Below are 22,827 nucleotides of genomic sequence, written 5' to 3' on the forward strand. Positions count from 1 at the left end.
AACACTAGCATTTAACACACAAATTGGACCACAATCTTATTTCAGGGTTAAGTAGATATACATAACTCAAATTTCTGGCCAAACACAGGTCAAAATCTGCTGAGAAGATTATACTTGTGGTACTAAATACTCCCTAACTTGAGGAAAATCATAACATTAAATCTCTTGAAGAGCATGAAGCTCATCAACATTTTAATTCATTTTTCAGTCTTGCAGAAAAAAATGCAATCTTGTCAGGTGAGGCTAACGTCACCCACATTAAACAGATGAGTGAATCATGTCCCCAGTAGGTGTACTGGTGTTAGAAATTCCAACTGTTGACCAAGAGGCACCAGAAAGAATGGCATGTCAGTCCTGGCCTTCAGCTGAGGGTTTCCAAGTCATGCTCTGCTACTTTCTGCAGCCAGCCTGACTGCTACAGCAACATGACCAAGTTTCAGCACTTCAACAGCACAGCCATCCCAATGCAGAACTTAGCGGTCAATCCAGTAAAATATGAAGATGGCTTCCCTAGGTTAAGTGCAATGCTTATGGTACTGGAGAGATCCAATACTCAATGCTCTGCCAATCTGAAGTTAGCTAGCCTCAGCCAGGGTGACAGCACAGATCCCATTTGCCTCACTGTTTGCCAGTTAAAGAGAAGCCTGCCACAGTTCCTGGTCCTGTTCACTGTCCAAATCAGTCAGTGAAGGGAAGGTGGGATCAAACTGATGCCCTCTATGGTCATAGTACCTGCAAACACTCAAACTGGTTGAAATCTTGGGTGGGAAAGTGTTGCACTTCAGCACGAGTCAACAAAATGTTTCAAAAGAACATGCAGTGCATTGCAACTTCATGAGTACGGTGCAGAAACACTCCACAAACCACTCAAGTTCAAGCTCAGTTTCAGCAATGGTTGAAAGGCCAGCTTTATGAATCTGAAAGCATTCTGGGTCTGCCAGGCAACAGTTATGTTCACTCAACTGCACTGCTTCCTTGGCGATTCTGGTTATTTTCAAATTCAGAGGTGGTTTAGTTAATAGTCTAACTCTGGCTCTCTCAATTATCTTGATTTGCAAGAGTAGGAAATGGTTCCATCTCAACAACTTGTGGGACAGTGTGACTCCTTTTCAACATGTGGCACTTGTTGGTCTGCAGTGTTGTTCAGCAATTGAGACAGGGAGAAACATGCCCAGTTTTACATGGGTTACAACAGCAAGGAAGTTAATCGCTGTATGACTGCAGTTGCACAAGATTTGAAGGAATTTGGAAAAAATAAACCGGAACATCCCAGTACATTGATGAGCAAAGTACGGCCAGAGAGAATTTTGTACTTGTGACACAAGAGAAGGGCGGGGGTAACATGGGTTCTGTCATGTATTTTGCCACACAAGGTTCCCATTCTCAGTCTTGTCAGCATGGTTGGCCTGAAGCATCGATTCAGTGAAAAATGCATAATTAAATTTCACTTTCCAAGCGATAATTCCTGAGCAAGGATCAGAGGTTTTTCCCACCCCACCCAAAGTAAGAGCTTCAAGAAACACAAAAGGGGACCGGGGGGGTATGAAACACAGATGGACTTCAAGTCCACTGGCGTCCCATTGAAAACGCACAAGTTTATTAACACCGAGTAAAAAATACTTGGATTACGATTCCATTACATCAAACATCAGTAAAACTTACCGGTGTTAGACACACACTCTTTAATGCATTCATTTAAAATAGAAGTACATGGGGTTTAACAGTTTACACTTAATTTAAAAAAAAGAAAAAGCACCAAATAAAGGAGCTATTTTTTATGATTTTTATTCAGTAGGTTTCTCTTGTGCCAGAAATGGCAAGGGCAGCAATATTACAGTTGGTTGTTAAAACATCGGTGTGTAACAAAAACCACCTGACCCACTGACCAGACTCTGACCCGGTATGTCCTTTATGCTCCCAACAGGGCCAGGAGGTATCTGTGAGGCCAGAGGAGGAATGTTACAAGCGTTAACAACAAGCTGTATGTTGATAAAAAGAGGGGGGAAAGGAGGGGAGGGAAGAGAACATTACAGTAATGGGGGTACACAGTAAAACATTGCCATATCATGACTGAAGGACTTCTTCCTCAAGACCTCACCACAATGGAAGGCAAAGGAGTGGATTAAATGAACGTCTGATGCAGTAAAATGCTAATGTAGTGGCCCATAATTTGCAATGAAGAGACAACCACCCTCCCCACCAAATGACTCGCGACCATAGACTGCAATTTTGGGTGGGGTGGGGGACAGGAGCAAAAAGAACTCTGATAACGTGACTTGTGTGCGTTATAAATGGCACTGATTCAAGAGAGGAGTTGGGGAGGGGGCCAGAATGGGCCTCTCTCTTACAAGATATAAAGGCTACGCTATCTTAACTCGGCAGGAATTGGATTCTTTCTTCACTGCACAGGTTTAATTCACTTTGTCCTGGAATATATACAGATTGTTGGTTGTGGCTACAGCGATGATATTCTCCTTAGGATGCCAGGCTGTGTGCAGGATCTTCTTGTTGAAGTCCAGACTGTCAACACTAATCTCGTCCTTCTTCCTCTTGCCCCCTGAACACACCCTGCGTGGTTTCAGGATTGCCCGGGGTTTGCTGTTCTCCCTCGAGGCCTCTAGCGTAATGTCCCGTTTTGTGTTTCTGTCGAACATTCTGAAGAAATTGTTGTACGACCCAGTCATGACAACACTGGAAGGATTTAGACATAAAAGAATTAGCAAGTGAACAAACATTTTCATGACCACAATAAATAGGATGCTGATGCAATCAGAATTTTGTTTTGACATATTTGTACAATGCTGCTGACACTCCACTGGGAGATTTCAGCCTTCCAACTTCACCCAATTTTGGAAAACATCCACACATACTGGATAGGTTCCTTTGAAACAAATTATTTTTCATCGCCATCTCCAAGGTGGGGATTACTTGTGGAGTTTCATCATTCAACAAATATTGGTTGTTCTCACCCAAATGGCCTAACCCCAATTGAAGCAGCATCAACAATTTTGTTCACTGGAGTTGGGGTGATCCTACAATGAGGCCAGAAGCACAGCTTCGACCATGCTTCTCACATTAGTGTCCTAACTGATGCCATGACTTGAGGCAAACTTGGTCAGTGAAGGAGTGTTATCAAATTCAGACACTAGATATTTCAGTAAAAGCAGAATTTAGATGCTTTTGAACTGTGGATTTCTAATGGAGGGGAAGCAGGATCCCTGCTGTGGATGTGGAGTACGAGTGTCAATGTACTACAAGAAATATGGGGATAAAATAAATATAAAGGTCAAACTGTGCCACGAATTTAGGTGTAACATTTAACTCATCACTTGAAACGATTCCCATGTCCAGGACTTCATCAGAGTGCTGTCAAGCTCAATGTGCTCTGCTCAGGCAAGCATTGTCACACAAAACCCAGAACTTAACTTCTGGATTATATGGATCAAGTGGGCACAACTTAAATTTTACATGGCCACCATCACCTGCAAGTGACGCCTCAATGCCACTAACCCTCCCACACCAATAATTTGCTATCATGTCAATTCCATCTCCAATTATGTCAAGTTTGGGACAGAATGTCGAGAGCTAGGTAAGAAATTAGCTAGCAGTAACTCAAAAATAGTCTTCTCTTGATTACTCCCATTGACCACATACGTGAGTATTTGAAAAAAGGATAAAGTAGATCATTGCATGTTTGGAGAGATGGTGAAGGAGAGAGAAGATTCTTGGGTTATTTGGAACATTTGTGGGAAGATGGGACCTGTACAGGCGGATGGGTCGCACCTCAATGGAGTCGGGACTGAGTTTCTTGCAGGGCGACATGCATGTGTTATTGGCGGGGGTTTAAACAAACTTGGAGGGGGTGTGGGAACTAGGTGGAATCATCAGGGAGGAACACAAAATATGCACAGAATACTGGCAGACATGAATAGCATGGGAGTAGAAAATACCAAGTTACTGGGTGGATCAGAATAACAGAAAACAATCAAGTGTTAATCAGGGTCAATATACATTTTATATGAATGCATAAACGCATAAATAAGATTGGCGAGTTACAGGCCCACACTGACAGAGACCTGGCTCAAAAACGGCAGGGCTAGTTGTTAAATATTTCTACTGCAAGGTGTTCAGCAGAGGTAGGAAAGGAAGAAAATTGGGAGGAGTGGTGGTATTAATCGAGGAGAGCATTGCAGTGAGGGAGAGGGTGTCCCACAAAAATCTTGCCAGCCAACAGCCAACACTTGCTCCGTGCACCCCGCAATCCTGAAACTTAACTGAAATCTGTGGGTGGAGGAAGGGGTGGTGATGGTGGTGGAGTCTCTACCCTAACACCCAGAGATTTGGAAATAGTGGTCCAGTCACCAATCCTCAATCACCACCAAACATGCGGAAACAATCACATGACTTCAGGGAGGCAGTGGCATACTGGCAACATCACTGAACGAGTAATCTGGAGGCCCACACTAAGGCTCTGGGGACACAGGTTCAAAGCCCATCATGGCACCTGGTGGAATTTAACATCAATTCATAAATCTCAAATTAAAAGCTCGTCTGATGGTGACCACAAAACTATCAGTTGGCATAAAATCATATCTGCTTCACAAATGTCTCTGCCCAGCCCCGTCAATCCTCACATTGGGGGGGGGGGATTACAGAATCATACCGTGCATAGTCCCAGATACCACCATCCCCATCCCTGGTTTTGCCCTGTTCCACCAACAGGACAGATCTTCCACAGGTAGCAGAACAATGGTGTACAGTTGTGAGTCCACAATATTGACTCCGGACACTGTCAAGTCTCATGGCATCAGGTCAAACATGGACAAGGAATCATCTTGCTAGTTACCACCAAACACCACCCTCAGCTTCATGTCAAACACCATTTGGAGAAAGCACTGAGCGTGCAAAGCACAAAATGTGATTTGGTCGACATCTTCAATGTTTTCACCAGGAGTGGGTCACTACTCCTGACCCAGCAGGCAGACTTCTAAACGAAATAGCTCTGAGACTGGGTGTGCGACAGCTGGTAAGCCAAACCAAAGGAAAGAAACCTACATCACTTCATCCTCAGCAATCCACCTGTCACAAACGCATATGTCCATATTATTGGAAAGAGCGACACTTGTGGAGACAAAGTCCCATCTTCACACTGAGGATGCCCTCCATCATGCTTTGCGGCACTCCCATTGTGCTAAATGGGATAGATTTTGCAAAGGCACTGTGACATAGTGGTTATCACTGCTGCCTCACAGCGCCAGGAACCAGTGTTCAATTCCAGCCTTGGGTGACTGTGTGCAGTTTGCACTTTCTCCCACAGCGTGGGTTTCCTCCGGGTGCTGCGGTTTCCTCCAACAGTCCAAAGATGAGCAGGTTAGGTGGATTGGCCATGATAAATTGCTCCTTAATGTCCATGCCCAAAGGGTTAGGTGTGGTTACAGGGATAGGGTGGGGGGCATGGGCTGAGGTAGATTGCTCTTTCCAAGGGTCGGTGCAGACTTGATGGGCCAAATGGCCTGTTTCAGCACTGTAAGATTCTATGATTTCACAAAGATATATCAAGTCAAAACTGGGCATCCATGATGGGCCAAATGGCCTGTTTCAGCACTGTAAGATTCTATGATTTCACAAAGATATATCAAGTCAAAACTGGGCATCCATGTGGCACTGTGGGCCATCAGCAGCAATCTGTAACCTCATGGCCTGGCATATCCCCCACTCTACCATATCGCCAAACCAGGGGATCAACCCTGGTTCAATGATGAGTGCAGGAAGGCATGCTAGAAACAGCACCAGGCTTACCTAAAAATGAAGAGTCAACCTGATGAAGCTAGAATACAAGATTACTTGCGTGTCAAACAGCATAAGCAGCAAGTGCTAGATAGACTCAACGATCCCACAACTAAGTGATCAAAACTCTCTGCCAATACCAATCGTGAATGGTGCAGGAGGATAATTAAACAACCAACTGGCAGCACGGCAGCACAGTGGTTAGCACTGCTGCTTCACAGCACCAGGGTCCCAGGTTCGAATCACTGCTTGGGTCACTGTCTGTGCGGAATCCGCTTGTTCTCCCAGTGTCTGCATGGATTTCCTCCAGGCGCTCTGGTTTCCTCCCACAGTCCCGAAAGACGTGCTTGTTAGGTGAATTGGACATTCTGAATTCTCCCTTCGTGTACCTGAACAGGCCTCCGAATGTGGCGACTCGGGAATTTACACAGTAACTTCATTGCAGTGTTAATGTAAGCCTATTTGTGACATTAATAAAGATTATTATTATTATTAGGAGGAGGAGGCTCCACAAATATCCCGTCTCAGTGATGGGAAAAGAGAAGGCGCGTAGTATTTTCAGCCATCTTCAGCCAGAAATGCCAACTGACTGATCCATCTCGGCCTCGTCCAAGGACATCCGCATCACAGATGCCCAGCCAATTTGATTCACTCTGTATGACAGGAAAAAACAGCTGGGCACTGGATACTGCAACAGCAATATTGCAACAATAGTATTGAGGGCCTGTACTCCAGAACTAGCCACTCCCATAGCCAAGCTGTCCCAGTACAGCTGGAACATAGGCATCTACCCAACCATGTGGCAAATTGCCCCGCAACAACCCATCCACAAAAGCAGGACAATTCCAACCCAGCCATTTACCGCCCTACCATTTCACTCTTGATCATCAGCAAAGTAATTACAAGTATTGACAATACTATCAAGTTGCACTTACTGAGCAATAACCTGCTCACTGACGCTCAGTTTGGGTCCCACCAGGGCCATTCAGCTGCTGATATCACTCGAGCCTTGGTCCAAACATAGACCACAGAGGTGAACTCCAGAGATGGGATGAGGGTGACTGTCCTCGACATCAAGGCAGCATTTGACTCAATGTGGGATCAAGGACCTTGGCAAAATTGAAGTCAGTGGGGATCGGGGAAACTCTCCGCTGGGCTGGAGTATAATGGGGGACAAGTTTGTTGAGCACGAAGTTCCATTCAGCCAACCTGGCTAATCAGCAGATCTGCCAAGTTCAGCTAAATAATAGCAAATAACTGTGGATGCCGGAGTGTGAAACAAAAGCAGAAAATACTGGACAATCTCACAGCATGTCTGACAGCATCTGTGGAGAGAAAAAGGAACTAACATTCGAGTCTGGATGATTCTTTGTCAAAGCTCAGGTGCCGGCTTAACAAGTCTACAAAGGAGCCTAGAGTTGGTGTCAACTTTCCGCCGTCAGGTGTGCCATCCAGAAAAGGAAAATACTGACAAGTTACCACTGCAAGTACAAGCTCAAAAGTGCATCATTTAAAACTGGTGCCGAGCACGAGTTCAAACTGTACCCATAACACATGCATATAGAAATCATCTGTTCTGTGATCATCTGTAGAGGCCACACAGGAGGAGCAGCATAAGACAGGACCAAAAAGCAAAATGAACAATTCTAAATGGCATTGCAGAAGAATCAGCTGTACCTATCACAACCATTCCAACAACATTCGAACTTGTCAAAAATACAGTCGTTTTCATATAGCGAGCACAGTTTGCTTCGGAGGTATTCGTGCACCTGCAAGAACAAAGAGTGAATCAGCACCAACACAGATAAATTGTATTGAGTGAACAGCAAAATGCAATACTATAGAAAGGTACAACAAGGGCACAATTATTTCTCTAAATATGCGGACTAGATTTAAACTCTCAAACACAACTAAGATTTAATAAATATGACACAATCAGGCGTAAAATCTAGAAACATCAACTGGATTCTCTTTTGGTGAGATGGATGAGGGAGTGGGAGGTATTAACAGAAACAACATGACAGTTCTTTTCACAAGTTTTTTTTCTCCATTTCTTCTTGGTTGCATGTCACCCAAAAGCAACTGAACAATTTTGTTCCTCACATAATTTCTTTTTAAAATTTAGAGTACCCAATTCATTTATTCCACAATTAAGGGGCACTATAGCTTGGCCAATCCACCTCCCCTGCACACCTTTGGGTTGTGGGGGTAAGACCCACGCAGACACGGGGAGAATGTGCAAACTCCACACAGACAGTGACCCGGAGCCGGGATCGAACCCGGGTCCTCAGCGCTGTGAGGCGGCAGTGCTAACCACTGCACCACCGTGCCACCCTTGATCTCAGATCATAGCTGGAAACTGCTCTCTACTCATCAGAATCGAATTAAACTTCCAAATTAACCATTTCAATTTGGGCATTGCCTGTAACTGGCAACGGCCCTCTCCAAAGAAGCCGATTAAAGTTCCTGCTTCTTCACTAACTTCATGCACTGTGGAAGTATCATGTGGAACTGGGGATAGGCAGTCAATGCTTGCTTTGCTCATGATGCCCATCCTTTCAGTGTAATACAATGTTTTGCATTACCTTAGCTCAAACAGTAGTCATTGAGAAAACACATGGAGGAAAGCACAAAAGAACAACCAGTGAGCTGCAGCAGTCACACGAATCAGCAAGCAAAAGGTGCAACTTGTACACCAAACCTTTACATGAAGTCAAAACAAAAATTCAGTGTTGGTGCCAGCCCGAAACCCAAGTCATATTTGGTGAGACCTGCAACAGGCTCCAGCAACTCAGTGACTGCAGGTCCCAATCAGGATTTTACTGTATAGCTACATTTCATAGAATTTATCATAGAATTTACGGTGCAGAAGGAGGCCATTCAGCCCATCGAGTCTGCACCGGCTCTTAGAGAGAGCATCCTACCCAAGGTCAATACCTCCACCCTATCCCCATAACCCAGTAACCGCACCCAACACTAAGGGCAATTTTTGGACACTAAGGGCAATTTATCATGGCCAATCCACCTAACCTGCACATCTTTGGACTGTGGGAGGAAACCGGAGCACCCGGAGGAAACCCACGCACACACGGGGAGGACATGCAGACTCCGCACAGACAGTGACCCAAGCCGGAATCGAACCTGGGACCCTGGAGCTGTGAAGCAATTGTGCTATCCACAATGCTATCGTGCTGCCCGAAATTTCTGTCACTTTGTTCGTACACTTCCTCTATGCGCCGGATAAGTTAACATGCATCAAAGGATAAACTTAGTTCAGTTGGTGTCATTTTCATCTGAGCCAAAAGTCTTTGTGCCCTTCCCCCACTCCACGAAGAATCAGCACAGTGTTTAGGTGGTGAGAGAGATCATTGTTTGGGTTTCGCTTTGTTTCCATTTCTTTTTTTTTTGGTTCAGGGATCATCAATTGAAATATTAATCTTTAAATCAAGCGGAGGAAATCATGTCAAGAGGGCTAGAATACAAGACCAGGGATATACTTCGGAGGCTGTATAAGGCTCTGGTCAGACCCCATTTGGAGTATTGTGAGTAGTTTTGGGCCCCGTATCCAAGGCCTGGGAAAAGGTCCAGAGGAGGTTCACAAGAATGATCCCTGGAATGAACAGCTTGTGTGAGGAATGGTTGAGGACTCTGGGTCTGTACTCGGAGTTTAGAAGGATGACGGGGGGGTCTCATAGAAACTTACAGGATACTGCGATGCCTGGTTCCAGTGGACGTGGCAAGGATGTTTCCACTTGTAGGAAAAACTAGAAGCAGTGGACACAATCTCAGACTAAAGGGACGATCCTTTAAAACAGAGATGAGGAGGAATTTCTTCAGCCAGAACACACCACACACACACTTAAATTTCACCTGTGGGGCTGGGGTTGACTGCGCAAAAGCCCAGGGTGTCATGACAGAGGACACATCAATGCAATATTGGGGGAAGGCTGCCATGTCACAATGTACTTTACCATGCAAAGTTGTCTTATTCTGTCCCAAAGCTATCATCCAAAAAGGATAAGTACAATCATCCACACCCACGTGTTAATCAGAAGTGTGAGCGCAAGTAAAAACACAGCTGAGCAGCCAAATTTAATTCACACCATCAAATGTACCTTGCAAAATACAAGTTACCACGAGTTCCTTTTTGAAGCAGATGTTAATCTGAATAACTCAGCAGTTTAAATCAAAAGTGTGTTGGCATACCAGTGACACAATGAGGAACTGCTATACTCTGATTTCAGTTACTTTAACAGCTTGGACCAGTTTTTTGGAAACAGGTTTGCATTGCTAACTTCCCTGAATATGTCATTCATTGGCAATTTTGTTCGATGTGCATATACAAGACAGAAATCTGTCATGCTGCTTCAGCAGGTGCCTTTCTTCCGATGCATTATTAAGACTGTGCAACCAGAGCTATACTCATCTGCACTGTGCCTGAACTGGAAATGTTTGGCACTGTCACAAAGGGAATGGTATGCAATGTCCTTCAACTTGTGACTGCAAAATAAAAGACAGACTTGCACTTTTCATTACCACTGGACATCTCAATGAAAGTATTTTATTTAAAACTTGTTGAAATTACGGTTTTAATGTAGAGAAAACGGCAGCCAGGGTGCACTCCGCAAACTCCCATAAACAGAAATGATAATGAGCAGTTCATTTCTTTTGTGATGTTGATTAAGGGAGAAATATTGGCCAGCACATTGGGGCTAACTCCCCTACTCTTGTTCAAAATAGTGTCATCCATCCGAGCAGGCAGCTGAGACCAGGGTTTACCATCTCATCTGCAAGATGACCCTCCAACATCACAGCACTCCCTCAGTGTAAGCTTTGATTTTTTTCCACTAGAGTGGAACTTGAACCTGGAACCTTGTGGTTCAGAGACAAGCGTGCAACCAACTGAGCTGCAGCAGACAAAATGCACGGCAGTGAGCAACATCACAAGCTCTCAGGAATAACAGCACAAAATGGCAGGAGTCTGTGTACCTGGTATGTCTCCACGGGTCTGCTTTCCATATTCAAGTCCCAGATTTTGACAGATAGGTAATCTCGTGTCATCATGTAGCGGCCACTGTGATTGAATTTGACATCTGATATTGAAGAAATTATTTCTGAGAAAAAGGACCTGTTACTGGGGTCTTCAGGTTCTTCAAACACTATAGAAGGAAATAAAATGTTGGGACAGTAAACACCCTGACAATTGGTCGCCTTCATTCGTGTTCTGGTTCCAGTTGTCCATGCCAAACTTCCTGTTATCCTAATTGTTCAATATGTTCAACACTACATATTCAAGTGTTTCCCAGATCCGAACCACTTGCAACAAGTTTTAATTCAAATCATCTGCTGCCAGTCAGCTTAAAGTTTGTCCTCGGGTTTTCTATCCCTCCTGCCAATTATATTCAAGTCATACGCGTCAGCTTCAGCTGGAAGGCATACAGTAATGGCAGTACATGTTTGACATAGTTGAAACAGTCTTTCTTTGGCTCAGAGCCACAGAATGGTCTACGATTACTTACATGATAAGCTGCAATAGTCATGCAAATAAATCTCAATGTTAATTTCACCTGTGAAATAATTTTGGTGTTCTCCCTCTGTTTCGGTCTAGAAATATTGCAAATTAGCACATGATGCCAATCGACAGAATTAATTGGATGATCAGGCGGTGCCAAATTTTGACAGCCATGTCACCATTCTCATATGCAACAAGTGTCACAGCTGCTGCAGGTTTATCAATTTGCTTTTCACAAATAAACCACAAAATCGAGTGTGATCTGGACAGAATAAATACAGGGAAACAGTTTGCATCAGGAGGGATGCCAAGAACCCGCGAACAAGCTTTAAGGTGACTGGCAGTTGATGATTTGAGAAAAAAACTTTTTGTAACTGATTAACATGTGACGAGACACTGACAGTACAACAGAGGCAGATTCAATCGTGGTTTATATAAAGGGAATTGGATAAGTATCTGCGGACTGACAAATTGCAGGGCTCTGGGACAAAGGCAGGTGCGTGGGACCAGCAGAGTAGCTCTTGCACATGGTCAACACAGGCGCAACTAGCCAAATTTCCTGCAACTATTCTACAATTGTATGACTCTTCCACCAAGTAACCTTTCTCTACAGCGCATCGCACGTACAAAGAGTGCACGCTTAGAATTCTCTGAAGGGCAAAAAGTAAAATCAGTGTACTCTACCCAGAAGGAAGATGAGATGGTGGCGCAAGTGTCCAATTGGAGAGAAGAGATTTTCAGGAGTTTTTTTTTTTTTTTTTTAAAATCAGAGTTGGCATGACGGAGGTGATTAGAGGGAATAAAGAACAAGTGCATCTCACCATTGTTGCAAGGTGGAGGTTGAAGAAACACGGGATATAATGCTCCAGCAATCTAAGATCAGTCTGTTCCGTGCAGGAATCAAACCTGGGACTCTCCACATTGCTTTGCCCCAGCAGCACATTGAACACTCAGCCATCTGAAAAGCCTGAAGTAATATTCTCAAACGTACATTACCCTACACCTCGAGGCAAATATAACTTGTTGCCCCAGCTGTTGTCTGCAAACAGATTGGAGCAGGCTGCTTAAATAGTCATGGCTACCAAACAATTCTGGTTTGTAATAAATAATAATAATATTTATTGTCACAAGTGGGCTTACATTGACACTGCAATGGAGTTACTGTGAAAAGCCCTGAGTCGCCACATTCCAACGCCTGTTCGGGTACACTGAGGGAGAATTCAGAACATCCAAATTACCTAATAGCATGTCTTTCGGGACTCGTGGGAGGAAACCAGAGCACCCGGAAGAAACCCACGCATTCATGGAGAGAACGTGCAGACGGGCACAGACAGTGCCGGGAATCGAACCTAGGACCCTGGTGCTGTGAAGCCATAGTGCGAACCACTGTGCTACCATGTCACCATGGTCCTGCTGGTTTCTGATTTCTGATTTAAGTACATGATTTTGATCTGTGTGAATGTAGCATTTATTAAAAATACATTTCATTGAAGTCTGAACAGTACACTTACATTTGGCATGTTTGTCACATAGGGCAGCTGCTCGCATGTCACACAGTCGAATGGTTCCCTTGCTGCTGCTGTATACAAATGTGTTGCATTGATTAGGGTGGAACTCTGCTGCTGTAATCACTTCAGTCAGCTCCTCCATGTTAGCAGGCTTGATATCTACAATATCTGAGACACAGGCCATCAAGGACAATACTTGTATTATCAGACAGACAAAATGTCATCCTGGTTTGGTTGGAGGATGTCAAAGACACATCTCGGAGATGTGCGAAATTAGGAATTCATCAACATTATTACCCCCGAGACAATCAACCATGTCGCAACCACCTTCTCACACCACTCAATCCCTTTACATTCATCTCTTTTCATACAGGCTTCTGTCCCAGCAACACCCATCACAAAGAACTTGTAAGCGAAAAGGATGGATGCTCGAGTTTCTGTCGAATCATTACACCCAGTTTTCAATTGGCTTTTGAGATGCTGGATCTCATTTTTCTCAAATTAGCACATGAAGGCAAATGGGATGGACTCTTGTGAGCTGGTTGCAACTTAATTCCTTGATATGTTGAACGGATGATCAACTCTTATCCTAGCACAATTAATAAAATGGCTTCCCAGCTGAACTCCGAAACTGTCACAGCCCTAATTTCACAAAATCCTGACTCACTGCATGGCTGCCTATCCCAAGTCATGCAACTTGCATTATCATACTCCCGCATATCCTTCAAAGCACACCCTCCAAGTCCACACTCGGAAATGCTTCATTCCACAAAGAAATCGAATCGACTGGCACTGTCCATTGACCTAATAGTTTTGCAACTGCCTGTTGAAGCTTGGTCAGGCAGGCAGTCTTCTACAACAGGGAGTGTGATTATGCATGCCTCATGTGAACTGCGTCAAGCAGCTGTCAAACTTGACAAAGCTAATCTGCCAGAGTGGAGGAGATGGCAAGAGTCTAAGTTGGTACCAAGTCAAATATAACAGCTCGGTTTGTCAGATTAACAATTTGTAGATGGTGGCCATGGAGGAAAAGCGAGAAAGAGTAAACAGATCGAGACCAAGCTTTTTCAGGTGTGTACCAGGAAATAGCTTTGACAAAGAGTCATACAGACTCGAAATGTGAGCTACCTTCTCTCTCCACAGATGCTGTCAGACCTGATGTTATTGTCCAGCATTTTCTGTTTTTGAAACATCTGACAGGTTTTATCCAGAGGGATAATTTTATCATTCTTCTCCTCAAGGGGCTAATTCCTATTGGGATCAAATTCCATTCAGTGTAAGAACATAAGACATAGGAGCGGAAGTCAGGCCATTCGGCCCATCGAGTCCACTCTACCATTCAATCATGGCTGATTTCAACTCCATTTACCTGCTCTCTCTCCATAGCCCTTAATTCCTCGAGAAATCAAGAATTTATCAACTTCTGTCTTAAAGACACTCAACGTCCCGGCCTCCACCGCCCTCTGTGGCAATGAATTCCACAGACCCACCACTCTCTGGCTGAAGAAATTTCTCCTCATCTCTGTTCTAAAGTGACTCCCTTTTATTCTAAGGCTGTGCCCCCGGGTCCTAGTCTCCCCTGCTAATGGAAACAACTTCCCTACATCCACCCTATCTAAGCCATTCATTATCTTGTAAGTTTCTATTAGATCTCCCCTCAACCTCCTAAACTCGAATGAATATAATCCCAGGATCCTCAGACGTTCATCGTACGTTAGGCCTACCATTCCTGGGATCATCCGTGTGAATCTCCGCTGGACCCGCTCCAGTGCCAATATGTCCTTCCTGAGGTGTGGGGCCCAAAATTGCTCACAGTATTCTAAATGGGGCCTAACTAATGCTTTATAAAGCTTCAGCAGTACATCCCTGCTTTTATATTCCAAGCCTCTTGAGATAAATGACAACATTGCATTTGCTTTCTTAATTACGGACTCAACCTGCAAGTTTACCTTTAGAGAATCCTGGACTAGGACTCCCAAGTCCCTTTGCACTTCAGCATTATGAATTTTGTCACCGTTCAGAAAATAGTCCACACCTCTATTCTTTTTTCCAAAGTGCAAGACCTTGCACTTGCCCACGTTGAATTTCACCAGCCATTTCTTGGACCACTCTCCTAAACTGTCTAAATCTTTCTGCAGCCTCCCCACCTCCTCCATACTACCTGCCCCTCCACCTATCTTTGTATCATTGGCAAACTTAGCCAGAATGCCCCCAGTCCCGTCATCTAGATCGTTAATATATAAAGAGAACAGCTGTGGCCCCAACACTGAACCCTGCGGGACACCGCTCGTCACCGGTTGCCATTCCGAAAAAGAACCTTTTATCCCAACTCTCTGCCTTCTGCCTGACAGCCAATCGTCAATCCATGTTCGTACCTTGCCTCGAATACCATGGACCCTTATTTTACTCAGCAGTCTCCCGTGAGGCACCTTATCAAAGGCCTTTTGGAAGTCAAGATAGGTAACATCCATTGGCTCTCCTTGGTCTAACCTATTTGTTATCTCTTCAAAGAACTCTAACAGGTTTGTCAGGCACGACCTCCCCTTACTAAATCCATGCTGACTTGTCCTAATCCGACCCTGCACTTCCAAGAATTTAGAAATCTCATCCTTAACAATGGATTCTAGAATCTTGCCAACAACCGAGGTTAGGCTAATTGGCCTATAATTTTCCATCTTTTTCCTTGTTCCCTTCTTGAACAGGGGGGTTACAACAGTGATTTTCCAATCCTCTGGGACTTTCCCTGACTCCGGTGACTTTTGAAAGATCATAACTAACGCCTCCACTATTTCTTCAGCTGTCTCCTTTAAAACTCTCGGATGTAGCCCATCTGGGCCTGGAGGTTTATCAATTTTTAGACCTCTTAGTTTCTCTAGCACTTTCTCCTTTGTGATGGCTACCATATTCAACTCTGCCCCCTGACTCTCCTGAATTGTTGGGATATTACTCATGTCTTCTACTGTGAAGACTGACGCAAAGTACTTATTTAGTTCCTCAGCTATTTCCTTGTCTCCCATCACTAGATTACCAGCGTCATTTTGGAGCGGCTCAATGTCTACTTTTGCCTCCCGTTTGTTTTTAATGTATTTAAATAAACTTTTACTATCATTCCTAATGTTACTGGCTAGCCTACCTTCATATTTGATCCTCTCTTTCCTTATTTCTCTCTTTGTTATCCTCTGTTTGTTTTTGTAGACTTCCCAATCTTCTGACTTCCCACTACTCTTTGCCACATTCTAGGCTTTCTCTTTTGCTTTGATGCATTCCCTAACTTCGTCAGCCATGGCTGCCTAATCCCCCCTCTGATAACCTTTCTTTTCTTTGGGATGAACCTCTGTACTGTGTCCTCAATTACTCCCAGAAACTCCTGCTATTGCTGTTCTACTGTCTTTCCCACTAGGCTCTGCTCCCAGTCGATTTTTGTCAGTTCCTCCCTCATGCCCCTGTAGTTACCTTTATTTAACTGTAACACCTTTACATCTGATTCTACCTTCTTTCTTTCAAATTGGAGATTGAATTCTACCATATTATGATCACTGCCTCCTAAGTGCTCCCTTACTTTAAGATCTTTAATCAAGTCTGGCTCATTACATAACACTAAGTCCAGAATGGCCTGTTCCCTCGTGGGCTACATCACAAGCTGTTCCAAAAAGCCCTCCTGTAAACATTCAATGAATTCCCTTTCCTTGGGTCCACTGGCAGCATTATTTACCCAGTCCACCTGCATATTGACGTCCCCCATGATCACTGTGACCTTGCCTTTCTGACATGTACTTTCTATTTTGTGGTTCATTTTGTGCCCCCAGTCCTGACCACTGTTAGGAGGCCTGTACATAACTCCCATTATGGTTTTTTTGCCTTTGTAGTTCCTCAACTCTACCCACACAGATGCCACATCATCTGACCCTATGTCGTTTAGTGCTATTGATTTAATTTCATTCCTAATTAACAAGGCAACCCCGCCCCCTCTGCCCACCTCTCTGTCTTTTCGATAGGTTGTGAATCCCTGGATGTTTAAATGCCAGTCCTGAACCCCCTGCAACCACGACTCTGTGATGCCTACCACATCATACCTGCCAGTCACAATGTGGCCCACAAGCTCATCTACCTTGTTCCGTACACTGCGCGCATTTAAATATAGCACCTTTAATTCTCTATTGACCGTCCCTTTTTGTTTTCTTAGTGTGGTGGACCTTGGTTTACTGAGCCTTTCCATACACTGTGTCATATTTTGTGGGATTGGGACTATCGTAACCTCTCCTGAGTTTTGTCTTTTCATGCTTTTTTGTATTCCTAAGCAGCTACGCTTCCCACTGATTACTTCACCTCTTGGTTCCCTGACTTTCCCTTCCTCCCCAATCTCTAGTTTAAAGTCCTATTGACCACCCTATTTACTCTTTTCGCCAGAACACCGGTCCCAGCTCAGTTCAGGTGGAGATCATCCCAAAGGTATAGGTCCCCCCTGTCCCAGAACTGATGCCAGTGTCCCATGAAAAGGAACCCCTCTTTCACACACCATTCTTTCAGCCACGTGTTAACTTCCCTTATTCTTGCCTCCCTATGCCAATTCGCACATGGCTCGGGCAGTAATCCGGAGATTATGACCCTTGAGGACCTGTTTTTTTAATTTGAATCCTAGCTCTTTATAATCTCTAAACAGGTCCTCTTTTCTACACTTGCCTATGTTGTTGGTACCGACATGGACCACAACATCTGGATCCTCCCCCTCCCTCTCCAGTATCCTTGCAAGCCGGTCAGAGATGTCCCGCACCCTAGCACCGGGCAGGCAACATACCATGCGGGACTCTTTATCCTGCTCACAAAGGATACTATCTATCCCCCCGATAATAGAATCCCCTACAACTACAACTTGCCTATTTACTCCCTCCCCTTGAATGGCCTGCTGAACCATGGTGCCTTGGTCAGCTGACTCATCCTTCCTGCAGCCCTGTTCCCTATCCACACAGGGAGCAAGTGCCTCATACCTGTTGGACAGGGTCAAGGGCTGAGGCTCCAGAGTTCCTGACTGCTGGTTCCCTTTACCTGCCTGACTTGCAGTCACACCCTGCTGTCCCTGGCCACTGGCAGGATTTAAACTACTTACTCTGACAGGTGTGACTGAAACACAGTGTCCAGGTAAGTCTCCCCCTCCCGGATGTGCCTCAGTGTTTGAAGCTCAGACTCCAGCTCATCAACTCTGAGCCGGAGCTCTTCGAGCAGCCAACACTTACTGCAGATGTGGTCGCTGCAGCTCGCAATGGGATCTGCCAGCTCCCACATCAAGCAGCTCAAGCACATCACTTGACCAGCCATCACTAATTAATTAGTTTAATTTAAGTTTACGAGTTTAGCTCTGTTTTTTTTAATTTGGGGCAGATTTGCTATCAACCAATCAGATCACAGCTTCCCTCTGATGTCACTTTTTGGGGGGAAAACTGGAAAACAAAGTTACCGTTAGGTTTTTATACTCACAGAGACTGCTCCTCCTCCTCCGAACGGCTCCCGAAATTAGGCCTTTCCTGGTTACCTCACTGCACCAAATTCTCACTTTGTCTGTGTCTCACTCACTCAGGCTGTGTCTCCTTGACCAGCGCAATGCTAGGTCCAGTGTCTCTCCAAATAGCTGCCATTCATATTCAAATCACATGAATGCCATCAATGTGTCTCACCTCAATGAACAGAGCCAATATCCATAGATGACATCCATTCGCAAGGATGCCTGGACAGACAAGAGGAGCCAGGTTTCTGGCTCATTTCCCACTGCTTGACTAAGAGCACCGAGGCCAAATTGTAATACTGCACAGCCATCTTGGCTATCACCTGATATCTCGAGCTCAATTCACAGTTTGCACGAAGACATTCATGTCTGTATGGTTCAGTCACAAGCTGCCTGTACCAACTTAATGAAAAAAAGATGCAGAACAATCCATTGTACAGGAGAGCATGTTGGCTCGATACTTTGTTGCCAAAATAAAGAATTATGGTTCAGAAAGGGATTCAAGTGCACTTTGGTAAGGATACTAAAACTTCTGTCTGTGATTTCTAAATGCCACAGGTTAATCCTAAGATCATCCGCTGATAAGTAAGTTTCATAGTCACTATTGACTGAAATAGAGTTTATATGATATGTGTGTGCATTAGCAAATATTCTTCGAGGGCTTGCTTCAACCATTAAATCCATTGGTTTGAATACTGGAACCTGAGAACGAGAAACAAAACGTTAAACCAGGAACGAAAAAGCAAACAGAGCCGAGCACGGCACACCACTTCAAAGAAGCTCTTCTGAAGGTTTTGTATGCAATGGGAGAAGCAGCAGGGTAGACAACCTAAGGTCTTCCTCAACTTCATCCTCAAAGTTAATGTTAGCTTTACAAAAGAAAACAAGTAAAAAATAAATAAATAAACAAATTTTGTTTTTACATTGTGAAGCTCTTTTAAAACAAAAAAAAAAAGTGCCCTGTGTTTGGTGAATTAATGATGGTAAGTTTTTCATGTCACAAGGAGAAGGAAGTTACAAACTTTCTGTCTGCAGAGAATTCCTGGAGCGTGAAATGTTTGGACACAGCAGTGAAGGTAGGGTTTGTTCTATCTTTTCATGGCCAAGTGGATAAACAGAGAAAACTGCATGTCAATGAGGAGAGTGCAGAAGTAAGGTATTGGCTTTCGACTGCATGAGCAAAGAGTTGGCACACATACAATGATATGAAAGCAGTGTTTTGTAATGTAAACTATACAGATAAGACGCTAGTAAATCAATGAATATAGGAAAAATACAAGGCAGAAATCTTGCAGCAACATTCACAAACACCAGATACAGACAACAGAAAACGCAGGCTACAGGGTAAACCAGCTGCCGTCGCATTCATGCTTTTGTTACCTTGATCCCAATGCAGTTCTGGCCAATCTAACTTCTTCCATCTTAAGCTTGTGCAAAATTGACTATATTGCTGTCTTACACTGGCTCCTGGTTCAGCACTGGCTCTATTATAAAATTTGCATCCTCACTTTCAAGTTTCCCCATGGCCTCACCCCTTCCCTTATCTGTAACCTCCTCCAGCCTGACGCCCTCCAAGATCTCTTTGCTTCTCCAAGTCAAGCTCTTGAGCCATCAATAATTTTAATCATTCCAACAATCTCAGTCTTGCCTTCAGCTATATAGGACCTAAAAGTTCTGGCATGTCCTTGCTGAACCTCAATCTCGCTTTGCTCCTCTGAGACACTGCTAAAACCCTACCACTCTGACAGAGTTTGGAGTAATTAATCTGAACATCTCACAGTTCAATGACATATTTTGTCTGTGAACAAACCTGCTGTTTCACCGCATTCAAGACGCGAGAAAAAATTTCATTTCTAGGTGTTCTGACCATCTGCAGCGAGGGCTGGGGCCTGTTTAATTGAACATGGGGCACAACTTGCCCCATGTTTGGATTCTGGGGCTCTGCATAAACAGTGTAAAAGTATCCCGGAATTTTACTGACAAAAGCAATTATTTACTCTATTTCACACATCACAATCACCGGGGGGAATTGCATTGAAGCATGATAAATTTTGATGAACTGAAAACAGTTGGTACTGCATGCTCACCTTAAGTGTAGTGACTGTGGCAGGGTCCCTGTATCTACCATCCTCTTCTTTCAAGTTATAACCTTCTGGTCGTTTGTCTCTTTCACTGATTTTCCACAACTTTATTGTTTTATCTGGCAAAGAAAGCAGAATTTGATCACATATTAAGTCGCAGAAGGCCCCTCTTGGACACGAGTGCTTTAATTCTATTTTGAACAAAATTAAAGGGTGACATTTTGACAAGATTTCATTTGCAAAAGGCAGCCAGCTCAGGAACCTTCATGAAATGCACAAGCAAAGTTACTATCTGAAGCATGAAATGATACTGAATTGAAACACTGATATTCATTATTATGTTCAAAATTGGTTTCAAAGATTGTTCGTGAACACGATTTTTGGATCAGTTATTGCCTTAAAAAGAGAAGGAATGCTGAATTTTCTCAAACGTGAAATAATTTTATGAAATAATTGGGCAGCACGGTAGCACAGTGCTTCACAGCTCCAGGGTCCCAGGGTTGACTCCCGGCTTGTGTCACTGACTGTGCGGAGTCTGCACGTTCTTCCCGTGTCTGCGTGGGTTTCCTCCGGGTGCTCCGCTTTCCTCCCACAGTCCAAAGGTGTGCAGGTTAGGTGGATTGGCTGTGCTAAATTGCCTTTAGTGTCCAAAAAAGGTTGTGGAGATGCCGGCGTTGGACTGGGGTGAGCACAGTACGAAGTCTTACAACACCAGGTTAAAGTCCAACAGGTTTGTTTCGATGTCACTAGCTTTCGGAGCGCTGCTCCTTCCTCAGGTGAATGAAGAGGTCTGTTCCAGAAACACATATCTAGACAAATTCAAAGATGCCAAACAATGCTTGGAATGCGAGCATTAGCAGGTGATTAAATCTTTACAGATCCAGAGATGGGGTAACCCCAGGTTAAAGAGGTGTGAATTGCATCAAGCCAGGACAGTTGGTAGGATTTCGCAGGCCAGATGGTGGGGGATGAATGTAATGTGACATGAATCCCAGGTCCCGGTTGAGGCCGCACTCATGTGTGCGGAACTTGGCTATAAGTTTCTGCTCGGCGATTCTGCGTTGTCGCACGTCCTGAAGGCCGCCTTGGAGAACGCTTACCCGGAGATCAGAGGCTGAATGCCCTTGACTGCTGAAGTGTTCGCCGACTGGAAGGGAACATTCCTGCCTGGTGATTGTTGCGCGATGTCCGTTCATTTGTTGTCGCAGCGTCTGCATGGTCTCGCCAATGTACCACGCTTCGGGACATCCTTTCCTGCAGCGTATGAGGTAGACAACGTTGGCCGAGTCGCACGAGTACGTACCGCGTACCTGGTGGGTTGTGTTCTCACGTGTAATAGTGGTATCCATGTCAATGATCTGGCACGTCTTGCAGAGATTGCCACGGCAGGGGTGTGTGGTGTCGTGGTCACTGTTCTGAAGACTGGGTAGTTTGCTGCAAACAATGGTTCGTTTGAGTTTGCGCGGTTGTTTGAAGGCAAGTAGTGGGGGTGTGGGGATGACCTTGGCAAGATGTTCATCGTCATCAATGACGTGTTGAAGGCTGTGAAGAAGATGACGTAGTTTCTCCGCTCCGGGGAAGTACTGGACGACGAAGGGTATTCTGTCCGTTGTGTCCCATGTTTGTCTTCTGAGGAGGTCGGTGCGGTTTTTCGCTGTGGCCCGTTGGAACTGTCGATCGATGAGTCGAGTGCCATATCCCGTTCGTACGAGGGCATCTTTCAACGTCTGTAACGCTCCTCCTCGTCTGAGCAGATCCTGTGTATACGGAGCGCTTGTCCATAGGGGATGGCTTCTTTAATGTGTTTACGGTGGAAACTGGAGAAGCGGAGCATTGTGAGGTTATCCGTGGGTTTGCGGTAAAGCGAAGTGCTGAGGTGACCATCCTTGATGGAGACGAGTGAGTCCAAGAATGCAACTGATTTTGGAGAGTAGTCCATGGTGAGTCTGATGGTTGGATGGAACTTATTAATGTCATCGTGTAGTCGTTTCAGTGATTCTTCGCCGTGGGTCCAAAGGAAAAAAATGTCATCGATGTATCTGGTGTATAACGTCGGTTGAAGGTCCTGTGCGGTGAGTAGGTCCTGTTCAAACTTGTGCATGAAGATGTTGGCGTATTGGGGTGCGTATTTGGTCCCCATGGCTGTTCCGTGCGTCTGGATCAAGAACTTGTTGTCAAAGGTGAAGACGTTTTGATCCAGAATGAAGTGGATGAGTTGCAGAATTGCGTCTGGAGATTGGCAGATGTCGGTGTTGAGTACTGAGGCTGTTGCAGCAATGCCGTCGTCATGGGGGATGCTGGTGTAGCGTGCCGAGACGTCCATTGTGACGAGGAATGTTCCTGGTTCAACTGGTCCATGGGTGCTGAGTTTCTGTAGGAAGTCCGTCGTGTCGCGACAGAAGCTGGGCGTACCTTGTACGATGGGTTTCAAGATGCCCTCGA

At 44.7% G+C, this 22,827-nt stretch overlaps 1 protein-coding gene across 1 annotated transcript in view; it reads right to left on the reverse strand.

Moving 5' to 3' along the window:
- Nucleotides 1-1,575: 1,575 nt before the first annotated feature.
- The window catches only part of ppp2r2aa (protein phosphatase 2, regulatory subunit B, alpha a), an 89,264-nt gene continuing 68,012 nt past the window's right edge, over nucleotides 1,576-22,827 (reverse strand). Inside the window, exons 5-10 of the mRNA XM_072485674.1 lie at nucleotides 20,392-20,504; nucleotides 18,829-19,006; nucleotides 12,811-12,975; nucleotides 10,777-10,946; nucleotides 7,465-7,556; nucleotides 1,576-2,691 (exon numbers count right to left, since the gene is read on the reverse strand). Coding sequence (XP_072341775.1) covers nucleotides 2,412-2,691; nucleotides 7,465-7,556; nucleotides 10,777-10,946; nucleotides 12,811-12,975; nucleotides 18,829-19,006; nucleotides 20,392-20,504 — 998 coding nt within the window. The 3' untranslated portion in view covers nucleotides 1,576-2,411. The remainder of the gene's footprint in view (nucleotides 2,692-7,464; nucleotides 7,557-10,776; nucleotides 10,947-12,810; nucleotides 12,976-18,828; nucleotides 19,007-20,391; nucleotides 20,505-22,827) is intronic.

The sequence above is a fragment of the Scyliorhinus torazame genome, chromosome 20 (genome assembly GCF_047496885.1).
Source record: "Scyliorhinus torazame isolate Kashiwa2021f chromosome 20, sScyTor2.1, whole genome shotgun sequence".
In the NCBI taxonomy this organism is placed as follows: Eukaryota; Metazoa; Chordata; class Chondrichthyes; order Carcharhiniformes; family Scyliorhinidae; genus Scyliorhinus; species Scyliorhinus torazame.